General features: G+C 37.5%; 1 protein-coding gene and 1 pseudogene across 2 annotated transcripts; both read right to left on the bottom strand.

The window, feature by feature from the left end:
* Positions 1 to 12664: 12664 nt before the first annotated feature.
* On the bottom strand, positions 12665 to 13557 carry LOC126061750 (keratin-associated protein 19-5-like; annotated as a pseudogene).
* Positions 13558 to 15341: 1784 nt separating this feature from the next.
* Positions 15342 to 19758, bottom strand: LOC126061570 (keratin-associated protein 19-6-like). Of its 2 annotated transcripts, XM_049858155.1 has the most exons (2): positions 19662 to 19758; positions 15342 to 15427 (listed from the first exon to the last, which is right to left on the bottom strand). In XM_049858155.1, the coding sequence occupies exons 1-2, from the start codon at positions 19756 to 19758 to the stop codon at positions 15342 to 15344; spliced, it is 183 nt and encodes a 60-aa protein (XP_049714112.1). The 2 variants fall into 2 exon arrangements, with proteins under 2 accessions (XP_049714112.1, XP_049714111.1); XM_049858154.1 differs by lacking the exon at positions 19662 to 19758 and having other exon boundaries at positions 15342 to 15554.
* Between the last annotated feature and the right edge of the window lie 2381 nt (positions 19759 to 22139).

Consider the following 22139-nt stretch of genomic DNA (forward strand, 5'->3'; position numbering starts at 1 on the left):
TTAATAAACTCCTGTTTACACGAGCAATGTTCTTACCAAACTGAAAAGTGCCATGGCTAGGGCTTGAAAATATGTATAATATTCTAGACCTAAGTAAAATTTTATATAACTCTCAGCTCTTATTTGGTGCAATCTTTCCCTGCTTTACTGTTCCTATTTCAAGTGAAAAGTACTGGGTTGTTCTATAAAATATTGACTCTATAAAAGGAAATTAATATGGAATAAAATTAATACGAAAAATGTAGGTGCAGGGATGAAGAGAAATGGCATTAGTTAGAATTTAAGGATTCTAAGAACCTTAAATGGAGCCTTGGTGGCACAGTTGTTAAGAGCTGATGTTGCTAATTCAAAGTTCGGCAGTTGGAATCCACCAGTCTCTCCCTAGAAACTCTATGGTGCAGTTCTACTCTGTCCAATAGGAGCACTATGAGTTGGAATCGACTTGAAGGTAACAGGTTTGATTTTGGATTTTGAAGAAGCTTAGAACTAACAAAGTATAATAGTCATAATATTATATACTAAAATAGTATTGTTGTTAGTTGCCGTCAAGTCAGCTCCAACTCATAGTGACTTTATGTATAACAGAAAGAAAGGTTGCCCAGTTTTGTGCCATCTTCATGATCACTGGTATGTTTGAGTCCATTGTTGGGGCTATTATGTCATTCCATCTCCTTGAATGTTTCCCTCGTTTTCAATAACACTCCACTTTACCTACCGTAACGTCTTTTTCTAGTAATTGGTCTTTCCTGATGACTTGTTCAAAGTATGTGAGCCAAAGTTTTCTGTTCCTTCTTCTAAGAAATACTCTGGTTGTAAGCCTTCTAAGACTGATTCGTTCATTCTTTTCGCAGTCGAAGGTATATCAATATTCTTTGCCAAAACCACGATTTGAATGAATCAATTCTCAGGTCTTCTTTTTTCTGTCCAGCTTCCACATGCATATGAGGGAAATGAAAATAACTATCATTTATTCATTATCTAATTTAATGCATACTGTTTGTATTTCTTATCTCTAATCCTTACATAGAAAACCCTGATATTGGTTGGAGTGGTTAATTGCTATGGCTGCTAACCAAAAGGTCGGCAGTTCAAATCCACCAAGCTCTACTTGGAAACTCTATGGGGCAGTTTTACTCTGTTCTACAGGGTTGCTATGCATGAGAATCGACTAGGCGACAACAGGCTTTTTTTTTTTTTTTTTTTTTTAACTCTGAAAACATTTCTATCTTCATTTTAAAGACAAGGAAATTGGATCAGAGAGGGTAAGCGACTTGCCCAAGACCACACAGCTAGTAAGTGGTAAAGGTAGGAATCTGGATTCAAAACTCCTTTCTCTTACTACATACACCCTGCTCTTACCAGACAGCATTCATCATAAGTGAGATTTGGGATAAACTGTGGACTGAGAGAAATAGTAGACTGAGTTTGTAGTTTTCACTGGTGAATTTAGATTGAGTATAAATTAGTAAAACTCCATCAAGCCCTGGGAGTCAGAGTGAAATGAATTTGTATAAGATAACTAGGTTTTGATTGGAGCATACCTGGGAAAAATCAAGAAGACTTTTCTATCAGCTAACTGTAAACAGTTTTCTAGAGCATTTTGCATTATCACATTCAATTTTAGATAAGTTGGAATAGATATCAATAATACTTTGCATATAGCTGTTAAACAAGAGCCATAATTCTAAGTGGAAAATGGACAGAAATGTCACTTTATTAGAAGAACACTCACAGGGCTCAGGATTACAAAAAGGGGAACTAGTCTAGTCAGAGGAAACCCTTGTGGCATAGTGTATAAGATCTATGGCTGCTAACCCGAAAGTTGGCAGTTTGAATCCACCAGGCGCTCCTTGGAAACTCTACAGGGCAGCTCTACTCTGTCCTATAGGGTCACTATGAGTCAGAATCGACTCGACGGCAGTGGGTTTAGTCTAGTCAGATACTGAAAAAGAAAAGAATCAACTAAGTAAACGATCGATGACCATTCTATCTGTCTTTACATCTCTTTCTCTTATCATGAAATATAAAATGCTTCAAACCCTGTTTTCTAACTTTTAAGAAACGTACATTTTGCAACAATGCCCCAGAGAGAACAAGAAATTTCTGGAATGAGATACAGACTAAGTGTTTAATTTGGAAGGAGGAAATTTAAAATGCTAATCCAGGGGGAGAATACCAAACCCACTGCCGTGGAGTTGATTCCTACTCACAGGGACCCTATATGAGTTGGAGCAGGAGAGTACAGACTCTGAAAAAGGCAGGAAAGAGTCTCCCCTTCACAGTATAATTTTCCTAATATGCAATATTGCCTAACACACAAAGGCTAGCTTCTCTGTGCTTAAAGTATGTGGGCATTACTAAAAGGCAGATGGTTTGGGCAGCAGAGATAATACAAATGAGATGTTAATTAAATGGAATTAGAAATAAAATGTGTGAAAGTTTAAAACAAAAAAAAGCATGATTGTGGAGAGAATCTGTAAAATTTTTTCATAATCCAAGGGCCTCTAGAAATACCTGATGTAGGTATGAATATAGATGTCCTTTCCTTTCTGTTGACTAAAGCAAGATGGCTGCAGTGGCACTTTCTGTACACTAGGGGGCGTGTTAATAGCTTGTTCTTCTTGTTACCACTTCTGAAATTTTGAAAATAATTTTCAGAAACCTTTCATTCACCCCCTCACTCCCTCATCACCCCATTTATTACAGAACTATTTTTCAGGACTGCTCCTGGTCCTGTTATTTTATTCTGGAACCCAAGGACCTGAAGTTGACTGGAGGTTCCCATTGTATCATTTGTAGGTCAACTGAGCATAATTTAAGATTGAAATAAAACTCTTCAAAATTTCTATTCATTATTTCTAAGTCTCAGCTCTTTGCTTTATGGAGCCTGACATTTCTGTTGTGGTAGAAACTGCTGTGAATGAGGATGAGCCCGACCTAGTTTTCCATGACTTACGTGCTTGTGAGGTTGTACTCCACCACTAAGTTGCTAAGGATCTTTACACTACTAACAACAAGTTTCATTATTCACCGACAGATCAAAATGCTCAAGGACACATAGAAAAGAATCCTAGAATACTATTTAATGTTTCATAAAGAAAAAACTATTTATTACCAAAAATCCTTTATTTTTAGATATTAAAAGAGTATAGCTTCTTGAAATTATAGTAACATGCCCTCTGTTGTACAGAAGATACTGCCGTAGCTTCTTTGCTTTAGTCATCAACAACAACAAAAAAGGATGTCTAGGTGACAACTGGAAACCCTGGTGGCATAGTGGTTAAGAGCTAGGTCTGCTAATCAAAAGGTCGGCAGCTTGAATCCACCAGAGGCTCCTTGGAAACTCTATGGGGCAGTTCTACTCTGTCCTATAGGGTTGCTATGAGTCGGAATTTACTCCACGGCAACGGGTTGTGGTTTTTTGTTTTTTTTTTTTTGGTTTATGCGTCAACTTTGGTGAGGGGAAAGACAACATACAATATAGGGGAAGTCAGCACAACTTGACCAAGGCAAAGCCATAGCAATTTCATAGACACGTCCAAACACCATGAAGGACTGAGCTGCTGGGGCTGAGGGCTGGGGACCATAGTCTCGGGGGACATCTAGGTCAGTTGGCATCATTCAGTTTATAAAGAAATTGTTCCATATTCTACTTTGGTAGCATCTGGGGTCTTAAAAACTTGTAAGTGGCCATCTATGATATATTTACCAGTCAGATCCTGTCCAGAGCAAAGGAGAATGAAGAAAACCAAAGACATGAGGAAAATATTAACCCAGAGGACTAGAAGACCACATGAACCGTAGCCTTCACCAGGCTGAGATCAGAAGGACTAGATGGTGTTTGACTACCACCACTGACTGCTCTGACAGGAATCACAACAGACTCAAACAGAGCAGGAGAAAAGTGTAGAACGAAATTCAAATTCACCAAAAAAAGCCAGACTTACTGGTCTGACAGAGAGTGGAGGAACCCTTGAGACTATGACCCCTGGACACACTGCTAATTCAGAATCGAAAGTATTCCTGAAGCCCATTTTTCAAAGATTACCTGTTTGTTGCCCTCGAGTTGATTCTGACTCGAGTTGATTGTGACCCTGTACGACAAAGTAGAACTGCCCATAAGGTTTCCAAGGTGCAGCTGTGGATTCAAACCGCCAACCTTTTGGTTAGCAGCCAAGCTCTTAACCAGTGCACATCCGGGGATCCAGATAAATATTAGACAGGCCTCTAAAATGAAAAATAAAGCACACACCTGAGGAATATGTTTCTTGCTTGAATCAAATATGCAAAGCCAAATGGACAACTGCTGCCCAAAAACAAGGCGAGAAGACAAGAAGGGACAGGAAAACTAGATGAATGGAAAGAGGGAACCTGGGGTGGAAAGGGGGAGAGTATCCTCACATTGTGGGAATTGCAACCAATGTCACAAAACAGTATCTGTATAAATTTTTGAAAAAGAAACTAAAACTAACTTGAGCTCTAAAGTTTCACCTAATGCACAATAAAATTAAAAAAAAAAATTAGAATTATAAAATAATAATGACCACCCAAAAAATTTAAGCAGCTACCCCCCCAAAAAAAAAGGAGGGAGAGAAAGGGGGATCAATAGCCTCTTTCATTAATACATTTTTCTTCCAGGTAGTCTTCTATAATTATATTAAGCACGACTCAGTAAACTTTAATGAAACGCCTAGTATGTATACTTAAAAACAACAGCAACAACATTGGACTAGATGCTGTATTAGATTTAGAAAGAAAACTTGGCACACAAGGCAGACCTCCTGACTTAAGGACGTTTATATTTAAATGGTAGGGAATCAGCACACACAAGTGTCCAGGGTATAAGAAGAAAAAGTGTTTCTCACAGATAACAGCCTCACAGAGCAGAGGGCAGTGTTTGAGGGGTTAGATGTAAGAATAAGATTTTGATATAGACTAGCATTTCAACGTATAAAAAGTAAAGCTACAAACAAGAGCAAAGGTATATAAAAGCAGGGGTCATGGGAAAAATGATGAACATGAAGGTGCAGTAAGACATGAAGCTGGAAAAGCAGCCTTGGACCAAATCATAGATGATCATGTGAAAGAGCTGAGCTGACAAGTGTGGGCTTTGGGTTCAAACAGAGATACATTTGAGCACTAGCTCAAAAAATTATTAGCCACTTTTTGTCCGTGGACAAGTTACTTGGTTTTTCCGATTTCTATTACCTACTAAAAAGAGTTGTCAGAATTAAGATATTTATGCAAAGTACAGACCACATAATAATTAAACAGCAACAAGAGTAGGGTAGTTAAAAGAGTAAAAAAAGAGCCACACATGAGAACTCTGTATGTCATATTTCAAGATGGCTTCTTAGGTTGTATTTGGTTTTTGTTTGTTTTACACAGACACACTTGGTTTGTGTATTTAGTATGTAGAAATGCTCTTTTTTCATTAAAAAATACACATTTTCATATATTTTTTAAAAACGTAGCCCTCTAAGTATTTTTTTTTTTGGTCATTTTCGATAGAGACTTGGGCTCAAGAAATATTTCATCATTTTTAAATTTCTACTCGAGGATGGAAAACAGTTCGAGCTCACTGGAAAATCCTAATCACATCAGTGCTCAGCACGAAGGAGAGTGATGGGTGGCAGCAAACAGGAGACTGCATCTCAGGCTATAAAGCAACTTCTCCAGAGATTTGATAAGTTGCTGTCATGCAGAAGAAGCAAGATATCTTTTGATCTCTCCATTTTAAAATGCTGAAAATCTGTTGAAATAAAAAAATACAAGAAGAATGCATTTTATCAGTTGAACAAACTACAAAACAGTCATTAGCACACAAAGGAGCTCAGTAAATAGTTTGAATGAGTGAATGATGAATGCAGATCCAATCTGGCCCCCAGTTTTTGACTTCTGAAGTAAACTATGCATCGTCTATCTCAAAAAATAGTAAGTTATCAATAAGAAACCCTGCTGGCCCAAAGGCTAAGCCCTCGATTGACAAACAAAATGTTGGCGGTTCAAGCCCACCCATGGGCTCTGAAGGAGAAAACACCTGGTGATCTGTTCCCATAAAGTTAACAGCCTAGGAAACCCTAGGGGGCAGTTCTACTCTGTCATATAGGGTCTCTATGAGTCAGCACAAAAAGAGCAAGACCTTCAACAAGATGAATTGACACAGTGGCTGCAACAATGAGCTCGAGCATAACAACGACTTTGATGATGGCGAAGGACCAGTGTTTTGTCCTGTTGTACATAGGGTTGCTATGAGTCGGATCGGCTTGATGGCACCTAACAACAGCATCATGAGTCAGAGTCGACTTGACAGCACACAACAACAGCATTGTTTTATGTGAGTCCCTGGGTGGTACAAATGGTTAATACTCACTTGCTAATCGAAAGCTTGGAGGTGCGAGTCTACCCAAGGTACTTATAAAGAAGGCTCAGAGGCACCTCAAAAGACAGACCTGACGACTTACTTTCAAAAAAATCACCCATTGAAAAGCCTATGGAATGCAGCTTTACTCTGACACATGTGGGGTCGCCATGAGTCAGCGTCAACTAGATGGCAACTGGTCCTGGTATTTTTATTATTAGCATTGTGCTCTGGACTGTTATAAGACTGCAACTCTGTTTTATCATCCAGTGTAGGTACTAGACTGAAGTGGAAAGAAATTAGACACAGGGAGATTGTTGCAAAGTTGTCTAGCAAGAGGTCACAGATGTCTGCACAAGGCAATGGAATAAAAATATAAAGAAACATAGATATATATTACACTATAAAGGTAGTATGGATTAGTCTGATTGGTTATAAAAGTTAAAGGACTAAGAAAAACACGTCAATACTGGGTTTTGAGTCATGGTTTCCAAAATAATGGTTTATATTAATAGTAATGAGTAGACGCATTAATGAATTCAAATTGGAACATGTTACATTTGAAATATTGATGGCTAATCTACATGGTGAAGGAGCACTGGAGGCAAAAAGTTAAGCTCTTGGCTGCTAACAGGAAGGTTGGCAGTTTGAACCCATCCAGCGGTTCTGTGGGAAAAACACCTGGCAATCTGCTCCCATAAAGACTACGGTCAAGAAAACTTTAAAGAGGCAGTTCTACTCTGTCACATAGGGTTGCTATGAGTCAAAATGACTCCACAACATCCAAAAATAACAATAATTTATATACCAGGAGATGCCTCAGAATTAGCTGATATTTACAAAATGGCTAAGAATTCAAAGGGAAAATTTAAGGTTATCTGCAAAATTGACGGTAAAAACAGGTAATTGTTTCTTACAAGTTTATAGGTTTTATGGAGTTGTTCTTGAATCTTTTAACATTAACAGCTTTTTCTTCCCCTGGCACAGTATATTCTTGAAGAAGAGGTAATCTGACTAGATTTATTTATTTATTTATTTATTTATGGCTATGGTCAATTATTCAGACCTGGTAAAATACAAACTGGAGTATTCTGTCTTAGGGGTTGGGGGGAAGGTCCAGTGGCACAGAAAGTGACTTCCCAATTTATTAGATTAAAACTACACTAGTATTTTAAGGGAAAATCAGTTCCAAAACAGAACACATCGAAAATATTGAAAAACAAAATATGAATTTCTTCAAACAACACCTGATTCTACAAAGACATGTACTGCTCAAAAAAAAAAAAAAAAAATTTTTTTTTATTTCTTTCTGAATATAATGGATTCCTACAGCTTACTTATACACAAGTTGTTGTTTATGCATGTCAAACCAACTCTAAATGAGAGCTTAGATTATCAAAATAATGCAAAATAATGGCAACGATAATTTTTTTCTTTCCCATTATCATTATTTTGGATTGTTCAACTGTGATTTGGGTTTTCTTGACTGACTGATTCATTTGTTCATTCATTCATACTCACTAGCCATTAGAGTTTTATTAAGCAGAAGGAACCATTGTGAGGAAAAATGAAATCACATATAACATGATTTCAGCTTATTTTAAAAAGACTGACAATCTTGGGTATATATTATTGTTGTTAGGTGTCCTCAAGTGAGTTACGACTCATAGAGATTGTACCTACAACATAACAAAAAACTGCCCAGTCCTACGCCATTCTCACAATTGTGACTTGTTTCATTGTTGAAGCTGCTATGTCAATCCATCTCCCTGAAGGTCTCCCTCTTTTTTGCTGACCCTCTACTTTACCAAGCATGATGTCTTTCTCAGGGGACTAATCCCTCCTGACAACATATCCAAAGTACCTGAGAAGTCTCACCATCTTTGCTTCTAACGAGCATTCTGGCTATACTTCTTTCAAGACAGATTTATTCATTCTTCTGACAGTCCACGTTATATTCAGTGTTCTTCAAAGGCATCGATTCTTCTTTGATCTTTATTCATTGTCCAGCTTTCACTTGCATATGAGGTAATTGAAAATACTATGATTTGAGTCAGGCACACCTTAGTCATTATGTTGACATCTTTGCTATTCAACACTTTAAAGAGGTCTTTTGCAGTAGATGTGCCCAATACAATCATCCTTTGTTTTCTTGACTGCTGCTTCCATGGGTGTTGGTTGTGGATCTAAGTAAGGAGAAATCCTTGACAACTTCAATCTTTTCTCCATTTATCATAGTATTGCTTATAGGTCCAGTTGTGAAGGATTTTTTTTTCTTAACGTTGAGGTTTAATTCATACCGAAGGCTATAGTCTTCGACCTTCACCAGTAAGTGCTTCAAGTCCTCTTCACTTTCAGCAAGCAAAGTTGTGTCGTCTGCATATGACAGGATGCTAACGAGTTCCACCTCCAATCCTAATGCCACATTTTTCTTCATATACTCAAGCTTCTTAGATTATTTGCCAAGCATAGAGAGTGAATAAATATGGTGAAAGGATACAACCCTGATGCACAGTTTTCCTGATTTTAAACCATGTAGTATCCCCTTGCTATGTTTGAACAACTGACTGTCGGTCTATGTACAAGTTCCACATGATCAAAATTGAGTGTTCTGGAATTCCCATTCTTTGCAATGTTACTCATAATTTGTTATGATCAACACAGTCAAATGCCTTGGGTAGTCAATAAAACACAGATAAACACCTTTCTGCTACTCTGTTTTCAGCCAAGATCCATCTGGCATCAGCAATGATATCCCTTGTTCCACATCCTCTTCTGAATCTGGTTTGAATATCTGGCAATTCCCTGTTGACGAAGTGCTGCAATGGTTTTTTTAATTATCTTCATCAAAATTGTGATATTAATGACACTGCTCAATAGTTTTTGCATTCCATAGGACCACATTTCTTTGGAATGGGCATGTATAGGGGTCTCTTCAAGTCTGTTGGCCAGGTAGCTATCTTTCAAATTTCTTCATACAGACAAAGAGCATCTCTAGCATTGCATCCATTTATTGAAACATCTCAGTTGGTATTCCGTCAATCCCCAGAGCCTTGTTTTTTGCAAATGCATTCAGTGTGGCTTGGACTTGTTTCTTCATTACTATTGGTTCTTGATCATATGCTACCTCCTGAAATGGTTGAACCACTTTTTGGTTCAGTGACTCTGTGTATTCCTTCCATCTTCTTTTGATGCTTTCTGCATCATTCAGTGTTTTGCCCATAGAATCCTTCAAAAATGCAAATCCAGGCTTGAGTTTTTTCTTTGAAGTTTCATCTTGAGAAATGCCAAGCATGTTCTTCCCTTTTGATTTTCTAACTCCAGGTCTTTGCACATTTCATTATAATACATTACTTTGTCTTCTCCAGCTGTCCTTGAAATCTTCTATTTAGCTTTTTTTACTTCATGATTTCTTCTATTCACTTTAGCAACTCTACGTTTAAGAGCAAGTTTCACAGCCTCTTCTAACATCTATTTTGGCCTTATTTTCTTTCCTGTCTTTTTAATGACCTTTTGCTTTCTTCATGTGTGATGTCCTTGATGTCATCTCACAACTTGCCTGGACTTTGTTCATTAAAGTTTAGTGAGTCAAATCTATTCTTTACATGGTCTCTAAATTCAGGTGAGATATACTCAAGGTCTTACTTTTTCTCCCATGGCCTTGTTTTAATTTTCTTCAGCTTCAACTTGAACTTGAATATGAGCAATTGCTGGTCTGTTCTGTAGTCAGCCCCTGGCTTTTTTCTGACTGATAATATTGAGCTTTCCCATTGTCTCTCTCCACAGATGTAGTCAGTTCCATCTCTGTGTATTCCATCCAACAAAGGTTCATGCTTATAGTTGTCATTTATGTTGTTGAAAAATGTACTTCCAATGAATAAGTCATTAATCTTGCAAAATTATATCATGCCATTTCCAGTGTTATTTCTATCACCAAGGCCATACATTCCAATTACCAATTCTTCTTCTTTGTTTCCAACTTTCAAATTCCAGTCACCGGTAATTACCAATACATCGTGATTGCATATCTGATCAATTTCAAACTGCAGAGGTTGGTAAAAATCTTTAATTTCTTCATGTTTGGCATTAGTGGGTGTGTAAATTTGAATAATAGTTGCATTAACTTGCCTTTCTTGTAGACATATGGATATGTTCCTATCACTGACAGTACTGTACTTCAGGAAGGATCTTGAAATGTTGTTTTTTGCAATGAATGCAGTGACATTTCTCTTCAATTTGTCATTCTTGGTACAATAGACTGTATGATTCTGATTGAAAATGGCCAATATTAGTCCATTTCAGCTCACTAGAACCTAGATATAGATCTTTATGTGGTCCATTTCATTTTGATGACTCCCAGCTTTTCTTACATTCCACATTCTAATTATGAGTGGGTATTTGCAGCTGTTTTTTCTCATATTAAGTCATGCCACATCAGCAAATGAAGATCTCAAAAGCTTACTCCATCCACTTCATTAAGATTTACTCTGAGGAGGTAGCTCTTCCCCAGCTGTATTTTGGGTAGCTTCCAACCTCGGGGGTCTCATCTTCTGGCACTATATCAGACAGTATTCCATCGCTTTCCATAAGGTTTTCATTGGCCAACCTCTTTTGGAAGTGGATTGCAAGGTCCTTCTTCCTAGTCTATCTTAGTATGGAAGCTCTGCTAAAACATGTTGTCTGTCAATTTGGCAAATTGTGGTGGCTTGCATGTTGCTGTGATGGTGGAAGCTGTGCCACTGGTACTTATTCAATCTGTATGTTGAGCAAATAATCTGAGAGGCTAGAGGCTATATGAAGAAGAACAGGGTGTCAGGATTGGAGGAAGACTCATTAACAACCTGCGTTATGCAGATGACACAACTTTGCTTGCTGAAAGTAAAGAGGACTTCAAGCACTTAATGATGAAGAGCAAAGACCACAGCCTTCAGTATGGATTACACCTCGACTTAAAGAAAACAGAAATCCTCACAACAGGACCAATAAACAACATCATGATAAATGAAGAAAAGATTGAAGTTGTCAAGGTTTTCATTTTACTCGGATCCACAATCAATACCCATGAAAGCAGCAGTCAAGAAATCAGAAGATGCATTGCACTGGGGAAATCTACTGCAAAAGATCTCTTTAAAGTGTTGAAAAGCAAAGATGTCACCTTAAAGACTAAGGTGTGCCTGACCCAAGCCATGGTGTTTTCAGTTGCCTCATATTCATGGAAAACTGGACAATGAATAAGGAAATCCAAAGAAGAATTGACACCTTTGAATTGTGGTGTTGGCAAAGATTACTGAATATACCATAGACTGCCAAAAGAATGAACAAATATGTCTTGGAAGAAGTACAACCAGAATGCTTCTTCAAAGCAAGGATGACAAGACTATATCTCACATACTTTGGACATGTTACTAGGAGGAATCAGTCCCTGGAGAAGGACGTCATGCTTGGTAAAGTACACGGTCAGCAAAAAAGAGGAAGATCCTCAAGGAGATGAATTGACACAGTGGCTGCAACAAGGGGCTCAAGCATAACAACAATTGTGAAGATGGTTCAGGACAGGGCAACATTTCATTCTGTTGTGCGTAGGATTGCTATGAGTTGGAATGGGCTTGACAGCATGTAAAAACAACATGCCACTGCTATTTCAAATACCAGAGTGGTGGCACCAACAAGATACTCAGCTAAAAGCGTCATTGCTCATCAGAATGTACTTGAGTGTAAATATGAGAATGACACCCTCCTTATTTATCCCAGGAACAATGAGTGATATCCTAAATAAGTAGATGGGGACAGGTAATTTTCATTTATTGTTAATAAGGCATGTTATATATTCTCAAGCTTGTATAACTGATAATCTAAAAAGATTTTCTTCATATTCTACTGCATAGTCATAAACCTCTTTGTTTCATGTGTAAAATTGTTATGTTAGTTGCAAAAAAAGATGTTTAAAAAGATAAAAACATTGAAAAAATTAAAATGTTTACATGTTAAGTATCAATGTATTACATAAAAGTACAATCAAGTTTTCCCTAGGACTTTGGTAAAAAGTTGACATGACGGTAGTTGTGATAAGTAAATAGAGCAAAATAAGGGGTCAAACTTTAGTGGTTATAATATTGAGTATACAATTAGATGGATGTTAGAGGTAGCAAAACACCAAATATGCACTAAAGCAGCTTAATCATTGATACACAGCTGTCAATTAATCCTGGAGAAAATAGGATGAAGGTCATTGAAATGACAGCACAAGGACAGGGTTCAAATACATTTAGAAATTCCCCTTTGTTTTCGGTTTCAGCAATTCACTTAGTAGAAGCCAGAGAAGCCATAGCCTCCATAGCAAGATGGGCAGCAGCAGCCATATCCTTAGCCTCCATAGCCAGAGCCAGACCCGTGACCTATGTAGCCACAACCATAACCCTGTCTGTGGAAGCTGCCACAGCCAATGTCACAGTCATACTCCAGGCCACCGAAGCCTCCATAGCCATAGCCCAGGCCTCCCTAGTAGCTGCTATCATAGCCCATGGTGTCAGGGGTAATGAGTTTAGTTTGCTATTCAAGGCGAGATCCTGAGGTGTGAATGTTGCAATGTGTACAGTGATGCTTACATACCCTGGTAGGAGAATGTGGTAAAACATATGCCCCTCCTTTGGTGTCACTCCATGAACTATACTTGCCCCAAGCAACTCGCTAATTTTTGTGCTCTGACAGCACTCATTAAGAATGTCTGAGCTAGCTTGGCTGCCTAGTTAGGTTGACTTCACACTTACTGCTTTACTCTTAGAAGAAATCATTTCTTCAAAGTCTAGACATATCAAACCCTAAATAGGATTCTTCATTATCAGAGATTTAGCATCAGTCATATTAAATATTGTTTAATTTCTAACTAAATATCTTCTTGTCACAGGCATTCCTTGGGTTGTTAAATTTATCTCCATAAAAATCCATAAAATGATCAAAGTCAAGACTTTGAACTTTATCAATTGCTTCAAAAGGTACACGTGTTTGTAGGATGAGAAGCAAAGGGAGTACCTGTCTTTAGAGGATAAGAGATCATTTTATGTTATGAAAGATTTGGTTCACCTGCTCTGTACACCAGACAAGAACAACAACAAAATGTCACCTGTATTTAGTGTTTAGAACTTTGACCATTCTCAATTGATACACTTTTTTTTTTTTTTTGCTTTACTTACCTGCATGTGAAGTATTAGTTTTGTTTTAACAATATAGGATAATTAGCATCAGAAGCGGAGCAACGATCACAATGATCAAAAGCCCATTTCATAAGCAGACTTGTCAGATGTTTAAAAGGTCCCTTTTTATACCCAAGTTCCTTTCTCCACAACGGATTCCAGCCTTCATTCTACCACACCTACAGATTATAACTTCCTCCGTATGCCATGTTTTCTCTCTCTTTTCTAGTCTTCATCATTAATCCCCGTATCATATCTCTTTTTCATATCTCACTTCAAACATTGCCCAAGTTCCATTCCTTCACTATTTATTACTGTATCCAGGTAAAAGTGTGAAGTACGCAAAATGGTTTTGGCTCCAACTACTTTACTCAAATCAACACTGCACTTCTTCCATCCTGTTCTCTGTAGTCAATATAAGACTCAACAGCAACTAGCAGCAACAAGAACACAACCATGACCAGATGATTTTATTTACTACATTCAAGGAGAAAATACATAAAGCAAGAGAGAATCGCTATAGTGTAGAAGAACACCTGGGACTTAAGGTGGCAGCAGGATCTGATCCTTGTCTTGTCATTAATAGCCAGAGCAAATCACAGAATCTGAGTTTACCTGCTTACAAAATGAGGGGCAACATTGTAGTTTTAAAGTCCCTGGAAGATCTCTAATTCTATGATTTGATTTTTTTCCCTGTTTAATTGTATTTATGCAGCTTAAATCAGGGGTCTCTAGGCTCATATCATAGCCTGAATATATCATTCAATTGTAGGAAAACAGTTATATTTTATAGGTTTTTTTTCTGATTGTATTCCTTATTTTGCAGAGGGCCAAAAGTAACCATTTTTAAAGGGATGCTGTTTTACCAAAACTCATGTATACATAATTAAATGGTGTTTTGGTCTGTGGGAGTTATACAGTGTTTTACTTCCAATGATATTTGTTTACTGTCCTTACTGGATGCAAACTCTTCCGTATGATAATGATGATGATGATGAAGAATACTCGGTGTGCCATAGGACAGATGGGTTCAGTGACCCAAGTTCTCATTTTCTTATCCAATTTACCAATGACTTTTAGGTCAGGTTTGTTTTATATAAATAACAAACTTAATGACAACAGAAAATTGTGAATTAAGGTAAAAAAAAAAACCATTTTTATTTTTATTTTTATTAAGGGAAGCTATATCTAATTCAGGGAGTCCTGGTGGCACAGTGGTTAAAGTGCTAAGCTATGAACCAAAACGTTGGTGGTTTGAAATGATCAGCAGCTCTGTCCATGGGAGAAAGATGGGGCAGTCTGCTTCTGTAAAGACTTACAGCCTTGGAAACCCTACGGGGCAGTTTTACTCTGTTCTATATGGTTACTAAGGGTTGGAATTGACTGTATGGCAGTGCATTTCATTTTTGGTTTGGATATAAGTGTATATATGTATACACACATATTTACATGCATATACGATCACTGGTGAATTGTATTTCTAATTGACAATTAGTAAAAATTACATATAAATGTGAATACATAACTGAGTTAAATGAGCCAAGCAAAAGCCATATTTTCCATTTCAAATTAAGTCATTTATTGGGAATCAAACAGAAACACTCACTTCAGCTATGAATGAATGCCCAAGCAGAGGGTAGCAGGAGACCTGATACACACAAGCTTATTCATGACAAAGTCTCTGGTATTTTTAGATGTTAAATAGATCCAGGGTGATTTTGGTCCACTGACTGAAAATGTTTTGGGAAATCCATTCATGGTTCCAGATGTTGGGTAAATGGAGCCGTAGTTCAATAGAAAGTAGAGAATCCATATCTTCGATAGCATGATGGGTAGGAGCAGCCATATCTGTAGCCTCCATAGCCAGAGCCAAATCCTTTATAGCCAAAGCCATACCACAGCCTGCGGAAGCTGCCACAGCCACAGCCATAACCATTTCCCAGGCCACTGAAGCCTCCGTAGCCGTATCCCAGGCCTCCGCAATAGCTGCCACAGTAGCTCATGGTGTCAAGGGTGGTGAGTTTGGTTTGCTGTTCAAGGCAAGATCCTGAGTATGAATGTCAGCATGTGTAAAAAGATGCTTATATACTCTCAGCAGGACATGTGATAAAATACCTGGCCATTCTTTTGTATCATTAATTGTTATTCATTTAATTGAGGAAACTCATTGTTTTCCTCTGACACAAGAAAAGCCACACACTCATTACATTTTTGGAGCTTGCTAAACTGCTTAGTTAGAATGCCAGTGAACTTATTGTATTATTTTATTTTAAAGAGAAAAAATGCTATGTCTCAAAAGTCATAAAATATTAAAAAAAAAAAAATTCCGAAATAGAATGTTTCATTAGCAAGCATATTGCATCATTCACATTGCACAGTGTTTTGTTTTTTAGTGAACTATTTTCTCATTATTTTTTGGGTTAGCATAACTTACTTCCATGTAGATTCAAACACATTAAGTTCCAAACTCTTAAATTCAGCAAATTCTCCTAAAGTCAAACTTATTTCTCAGGTTGGAAATTAAAGATATTTCTCCCTTCAAAAGAAAACATTTTCGCATAAGTATGTTTTCTGGTATTCTTATCCTTAACCCAAAGAAATGGGTTAAACAGACACATATTAGCACAATAGAAAACTATTTTTTAATTATCAGCTTGTAAAACAGCCTTTTGGTTAGAGAACGTAGAGAAATTTATCTAAAAAAATGAGGAACTATCCAAGAAATCCAACTCAATTTTATAAACCTTGGGAGTCATACCAGAATTCTGTCTACACCATTACCTGCTTTTCCAGAATGGAATCTACCCAAAGAGGAATCTAAAATGCAGATGATTCTGGCTCTGTGCTTTGCGGGCACCATTTTCTTGCTCTTTTTACCCTTCTTCATAATCACGTATCAGTTGTCTTTATCAAACCTCTCTTTATATCACATGCTGCATTTATTCTTCTGAATGTGAACTAGCAGTTACATCTTTTTTCTTATCCATTTTCTCAGTTAGTGTACATCCCTCTACCCAGAATCCTACTTTCAGTGTAATATTTTAGTTCTTATATTTCCTCTTCCAATACTGTGTACTCTTCTCCTTTATTTTCTCCCAGGCAATCACCAAAAATTTTTCTTGAGACATTAATCCTAACATTGTAAACTTTTCATTTCATTCAAATCAATAAACATTATAAACAATGTTTCTTTTTTTTTATACTCTTAGTCATATGGCAGTCTGTTAAAATCCTGATGCCTTCAACATTTTCAAAAACAAATGCTCAGTGTTGCAACATCTGGTTTCTATTTGGAAGTAAAGGGCACTTGTGCTGTGAGTGAATGTGGGGTTTTAGACATGCCCAATATAGATCATGCCCTTGAAGGACTCTGGGATTAAGCAAGAGTGACTGAAGGACAGCAACCCTTCTGTGGTTAGTCAAGGACATTAACCAGACCCTCCTCTCTTTCTCCCTCCCTTCCAGATCAACAGCTACTGGTTAATGGCCTTCAAGGGTAAACCCCTGCAGTCAAAGTAACTACTCAGGCCATCCCTCTTACCCCCTAAGTTTCAGACTTTACTTTCCCATCCCTTCCCAGGAGCCCTGGTGACACAGTGATTAAAGCACTCAGCTGCAAACTGAAAGATCAATGGTTGGAACCCACCAGCTGATCTGCAGATGAAAGATGTGGCAGTCAGCTCTTTAAAGATTACAGCCTCAGAACCCTAGGGGGTAGTTCTACTTTGTCCTATGCTATGGATTTTTTTTTTTTTTTTTTTTTTTTATGGGTAGGAATTGATGCAGGTGCAAAGGGTTTGCTTGTTTTTTTTCCTCCCTGACCCCTGAGTCTCTGGTATCACATTCCTTTCCCCCTTTGTATTCACTTACTTTTTGAGTATTTTAGTGTTAGAGCAAAGCCCCTTCCCCGTGCTCACCCATATCATGCCTTTTTATCCCCATAGGGCGTGTCCACAGACAGGTAACTTATTAGCCCAATTAAATGTAAAAAAATGGAGCTGCCCAACTGTTATTTGACCTGCTGTGTTCATTGTGACTCTACAACTGCCAGACTGAATTGACTGAAAGGACCAGCAATCGTGGCTAACTGAGCAATGTTCTCTTTATGCGCACTGAATAAGTGTGTATCTTTCAAATGAAGACTGTAGATAAATAGGTACATGAATATGCACACAGACATAGATGAAATCTAGGGAAAGCTAATATTGAAATTAAGAAGATCAATTCTTTGTGTCTGAACAATATCATAGAAAAGGTGATTCTGTATGAGAAGGAGAATCCCCCTTTGTCTTCCATAAATTCAGCAATGTTCCTGGAAATCTGCTGGAACTTTCAAGATAGTCTAGTTGCATGAAGGGAGAAAATACAGTGGAAGAGATGCTGCATTTTGACATGTGGGTTCAGAAGACTTTGTTCCTGACCCTGAATCGGCCACTACATTCCGTGTAACTCTATAGAAGTCACTCACTTTTCTTAATATATTTTATTTTTTTTACACACAGGATGAGGGGAAGAGTAGTGCTTCCAATTAATGTCTGTTGTAGCTCTGCAGTTATATGATGCATCTATTTGACTGAATCAAAAACCAAATCCAAACCTGTTCCGGTTGAGTCAATTCTGACTCACAGCGACCCTATAAGACAGAGTAGAACTGCCCCATAGAGTTACCAAGGAGCACCCGGTGGATTCAAACTGCTGACCTTTGGGTTAGCAGCCATAGCTCTTAACTGCTATGCCACCAGGGCTTCCGACTGAATCAAGCCAGCCCGTTTGACCACTTTTGACCAATTTAAATAAAATATCCTAATTTTGTATTATTATATGAATACATCATTTGGCTTTACTAAAAACTTTGGCATTTACTTACATCTTTTTTTTTTCTTATGCAACCAATAAAATATCCCATCCTGCCCATTATTTTAGAGAAGAGGTTTAACTGAAATTTAGCTTTATAAGAAAACTCAATTGAACTATACTTCCTATGAGTCAAAACTGCAAATTAAGCTAGTTCATATTGGTATCTTTTTGTTTCTTTCCCTTATTGAATTGCAAAATTCTTGATATGGTGATAATGGTGAAGAAGACAATCATGTTATGCTTTGAAAAGCCAGTACAGTAACAGAAAAGCTAACTGAAGAAATTCAGGGAAAATATTTTGAGTTAAATGTCCTAATATAAAAACAAAAAAATTATACTGATCACTAGTGATTTCTAAATTAGCTGCTGGATGAAAATATGGGCAGAAGAGTATGATGGACAGATGAGATTATACAAACCAAAACTCTTTGAAAGGAGACTTATTTTCATAATTAGCCTACTAATACGGTTTTACCAGTTACCAATTGCTCTTAGAATAAAGACCACATAAATTTTGAATCAATGGAAGGATTCGTTATGCTTTGGATTGCATTGAGAAACAAGGGGTGGATTCAATAAAACATATACATTTGTTATATAAAATATGTAGAAATGTCAACTGTATATGGCTTTTTGATGTTGACCTCAATCTGAATATTATCTAAATAAAAGCAAGGGGTTGACAAATATCAAATCACTAATCATCTTGAAATATTTCTTTCTTTTCAATCTAGAGTTATTGTTCTTTGAATCTATTTATCTAATCATATGTATGTTTGTGATTTATATGAAAATATTTAATTTTCAGCCAAGGAGATGGTTTCCCTCATTGATAACATAGTAGAGCATAGCCATCATCACATACACATAATTGATTTTCATAATCAAAACAAAAACCACATTTCGTTTTGAAATTAGGAGATTTTATTAGAAGGTAACCAATAATCCAATTGGTAATACAAACAAAAGTAAAGGATTCCAGGATTGTGACAGAGAAATGGAAAGTTAAAGAATCCTCTGAAATTCGGACATGCCAAGCACTTTTATTTAAATAGTCCCAGCAGAGTTGTCCAATAATTAAGGCCAGAGTTGAAAAGTCCCCTTATAACTTGGTATGTTCGGTTACTGAGCAGTAGTTCAGTAGAGGCTGGAGAATCCATATCCACCATGGAAAGATGGATGGTAGCCACCATATCCATAGCCTCCAAAGCCAGAGCCAAATCCTCTATAGCCACAGCCATGGGCCAGTCTGCGGAAGCTGCCACAGCCACAGCCATAACCATTGCCCAGACCACCGAAGCCTCCATAGCTGTAGACCAGGCCTCTGTAGTAGCTGCCGTAGTAGCTCATGGTGTCAGGAGTGGTCAGTGGCTTGCTGAATAAACAATATCCTGAGTATGAATGTTGAGATCTGTACAGCGATGCTTTTATACCCTGATCAGATCATCTTCTATTTTTGTGACATTCTACGTGTTGTACTTACTCAACACAACCTGACATATAAAGGGGTCCTCAAACCCAATGAAACATTTGAGTTTGCATTGTTGCCTAGATATGGTGTACCTTAAATGTGTTGCATCATTTTTATTAGAAGAAATTGAATATCTTCAGAGTCTGAATATACCAGAGCCTAAATAGAACTCTTTGCAGCCAGGTATACTCAAAATATATATAAAAAAATAACTACATAGTACTTATTTGACAATGTTATCTTTTCAAATTAATTATTGCTTCATCTCCGATTCTCCTTGGATTTGATGCTTCTCTTACAGTTAAATAAATAAATTGGTCAAATTCAAGTCTCCACAATTTATTGTATCTTTTAAGAGTATTTTATAGAGCCATCCTTTTTCTTATTTTAGAACATTCACCATCATAACCTATATATATATATATACATATATATATTGCTTGCACACTACTTTGAAAAATAAAAACCTTTTTCTTTTAACAATGTGGGCTAATGTTCAAACATTAAGGGCAGGTCACAGTAATCAAATATCTATTTCACAGACATTTATAAAAACTATTAAAAAGTTCTCTTTTCACATTCTTATTCCCTTTTTGATATGTCATCTGTCAAGGTACAACCAAAAATACAGATTATATCTGTCTTCCTACCCTTACATAAACCATTTTCCTAAACCGTGCCTCTGTCTTCCCTCTTATTTAATCAATTTTCAATCAACACTGTGCCCTGGTTCCTCCCAACTCCCATTAGTCTCTGAGGCTGGGTGAAGTTGGGTAATATATACAATTTCTCTTTTACTCAATCCTTACTTAAATTTTTCCACTCGTGTCTTCTTTTTCACCATAATATTTTCGCCCTTGCATCTCTTGCCCCCCATTGTGTGTTTATTACATCTCAGCGAGGAAATAGCTAACTAAACCAAAACCAAACCAAACCTGCTGCCGTTGAGTTTATTCTGACTTTTAGAGACCCTATAGAACAGGGTAGAACGGTCCCATAGAGAGTTTCCAAGGAGTGGCTGGTGGATTCAAACTGCTCACCTTTTGGTTAACAGCCATAGCACTTCACCACTACTCCACTAGGGTTTCTAATAGCTAACTAGTCTCTACTAAAATATTAAATGTTTATTAATATCTTAGTTGTTAAGAATATATGCCAAATCTAAAGACAGAGACTATTAACATTGGGAATGTCTTCAGAATCTTGAAAAAGGTAGGTACAATGTAAAAAGTTGGGATGGAGACAAAAAATAATTGAAGAAAGAAGTCCTCAGCTGACTCCAACTGGTTAGTCACCTACATTCAAGCCTGATCTGAAACAAGGCTGGCTAATCCCCACTCAGACATGCACTTTCCTTGACACTTGAGCCTTTAAGTTCTTGCTAATTTTCTATGACGTGGGATAGACTGTTCAGTTTTTGTTGAGTTTAATTTTCTACTTATGTTTTTTTCAGTTGAATTTGTTGACTGCTGTTCAATGTCTAGCACTCAGTAGAAAATAAATATGAATTGAAAGGATCAATTCATTAAAAAATCCTCAAAGGTAAAGCACAACCTGTACAAGGCAAGGTCAAAGAAGCTTCATAGACACATCCAAACTCCCTGAGGGAGTGAATTGCTGGGTTGAGGGCTGTGGGGACCATGCTCTTGGGGAGCATCTAGCTCAAGTGGCATAAGAAAGTTTATAGAGAGTATGTTCTACATTCTATCTTGGCAAGTAGTGTCTGGGATCTTAAAAGCCTGTGAGCAGCCATCTAAGATACTCCACTGGTCTCACCCCTTTGGGAGCAAGAAATAATGAAGAAAACTAAAGATACAAGAGAAAGATTAGTCCAAAGGACTAATGGACCACAAGGACCACAGCCTTCACCAGACTGAGTCCAGTACAACTAGATGGCACCTGGCTACAGCCACTGGCTGCTCTGACAGGGATCACAGTAAAGGGTCTTGGACAGAGCTGGAGAAAAATGTAGAACAAAATTGTAACTCACAAAAAAAGGCCAGACTTCCTGGCTTGATAGAGACTGGAGAAACCAGGAGAGTATGGCCCTCGGATACCCTTTTAGCTCAATAATGAGGTCACTCCTGAGGTTCACCCTTCAGCCAAAGATTAGACAGACCCATAAAACAAAACAAGACTAAAGGGGCACACCAGCCCAGGGGCAAGGATTAGAAGGCAGGAAGGGACAGGAAAGCTGGTAAAATAGGGAACCCAAGTTAAGAATGGAGAGTGTTGACATGTCATGGGGTTGTTAACCAAT

The sequence above is a fragment of the Elephas maximus genome, chromosome 18, assembly GCF_024166365.1.
Source record: "Elephas maximus indicus isolate mEleMax1 chromosome 18, mEleMax1 primary haplotype, whole genome shotgun sequence".
NCBI lineage: Eukaryota > Metazoa > Chordata > Mammalia > Proboscidea > Elephantidae > Elephas > Elephas maximus.

Coding starts and splice junctions, on each gene's coding strand:
- LOC126061570 (XM_049858154.1), bottom strand. CDS start 15,554: ATGAGCTACTGTGGCAGCTATTGCGGAGGCCTGGGATACGGCTACGGA.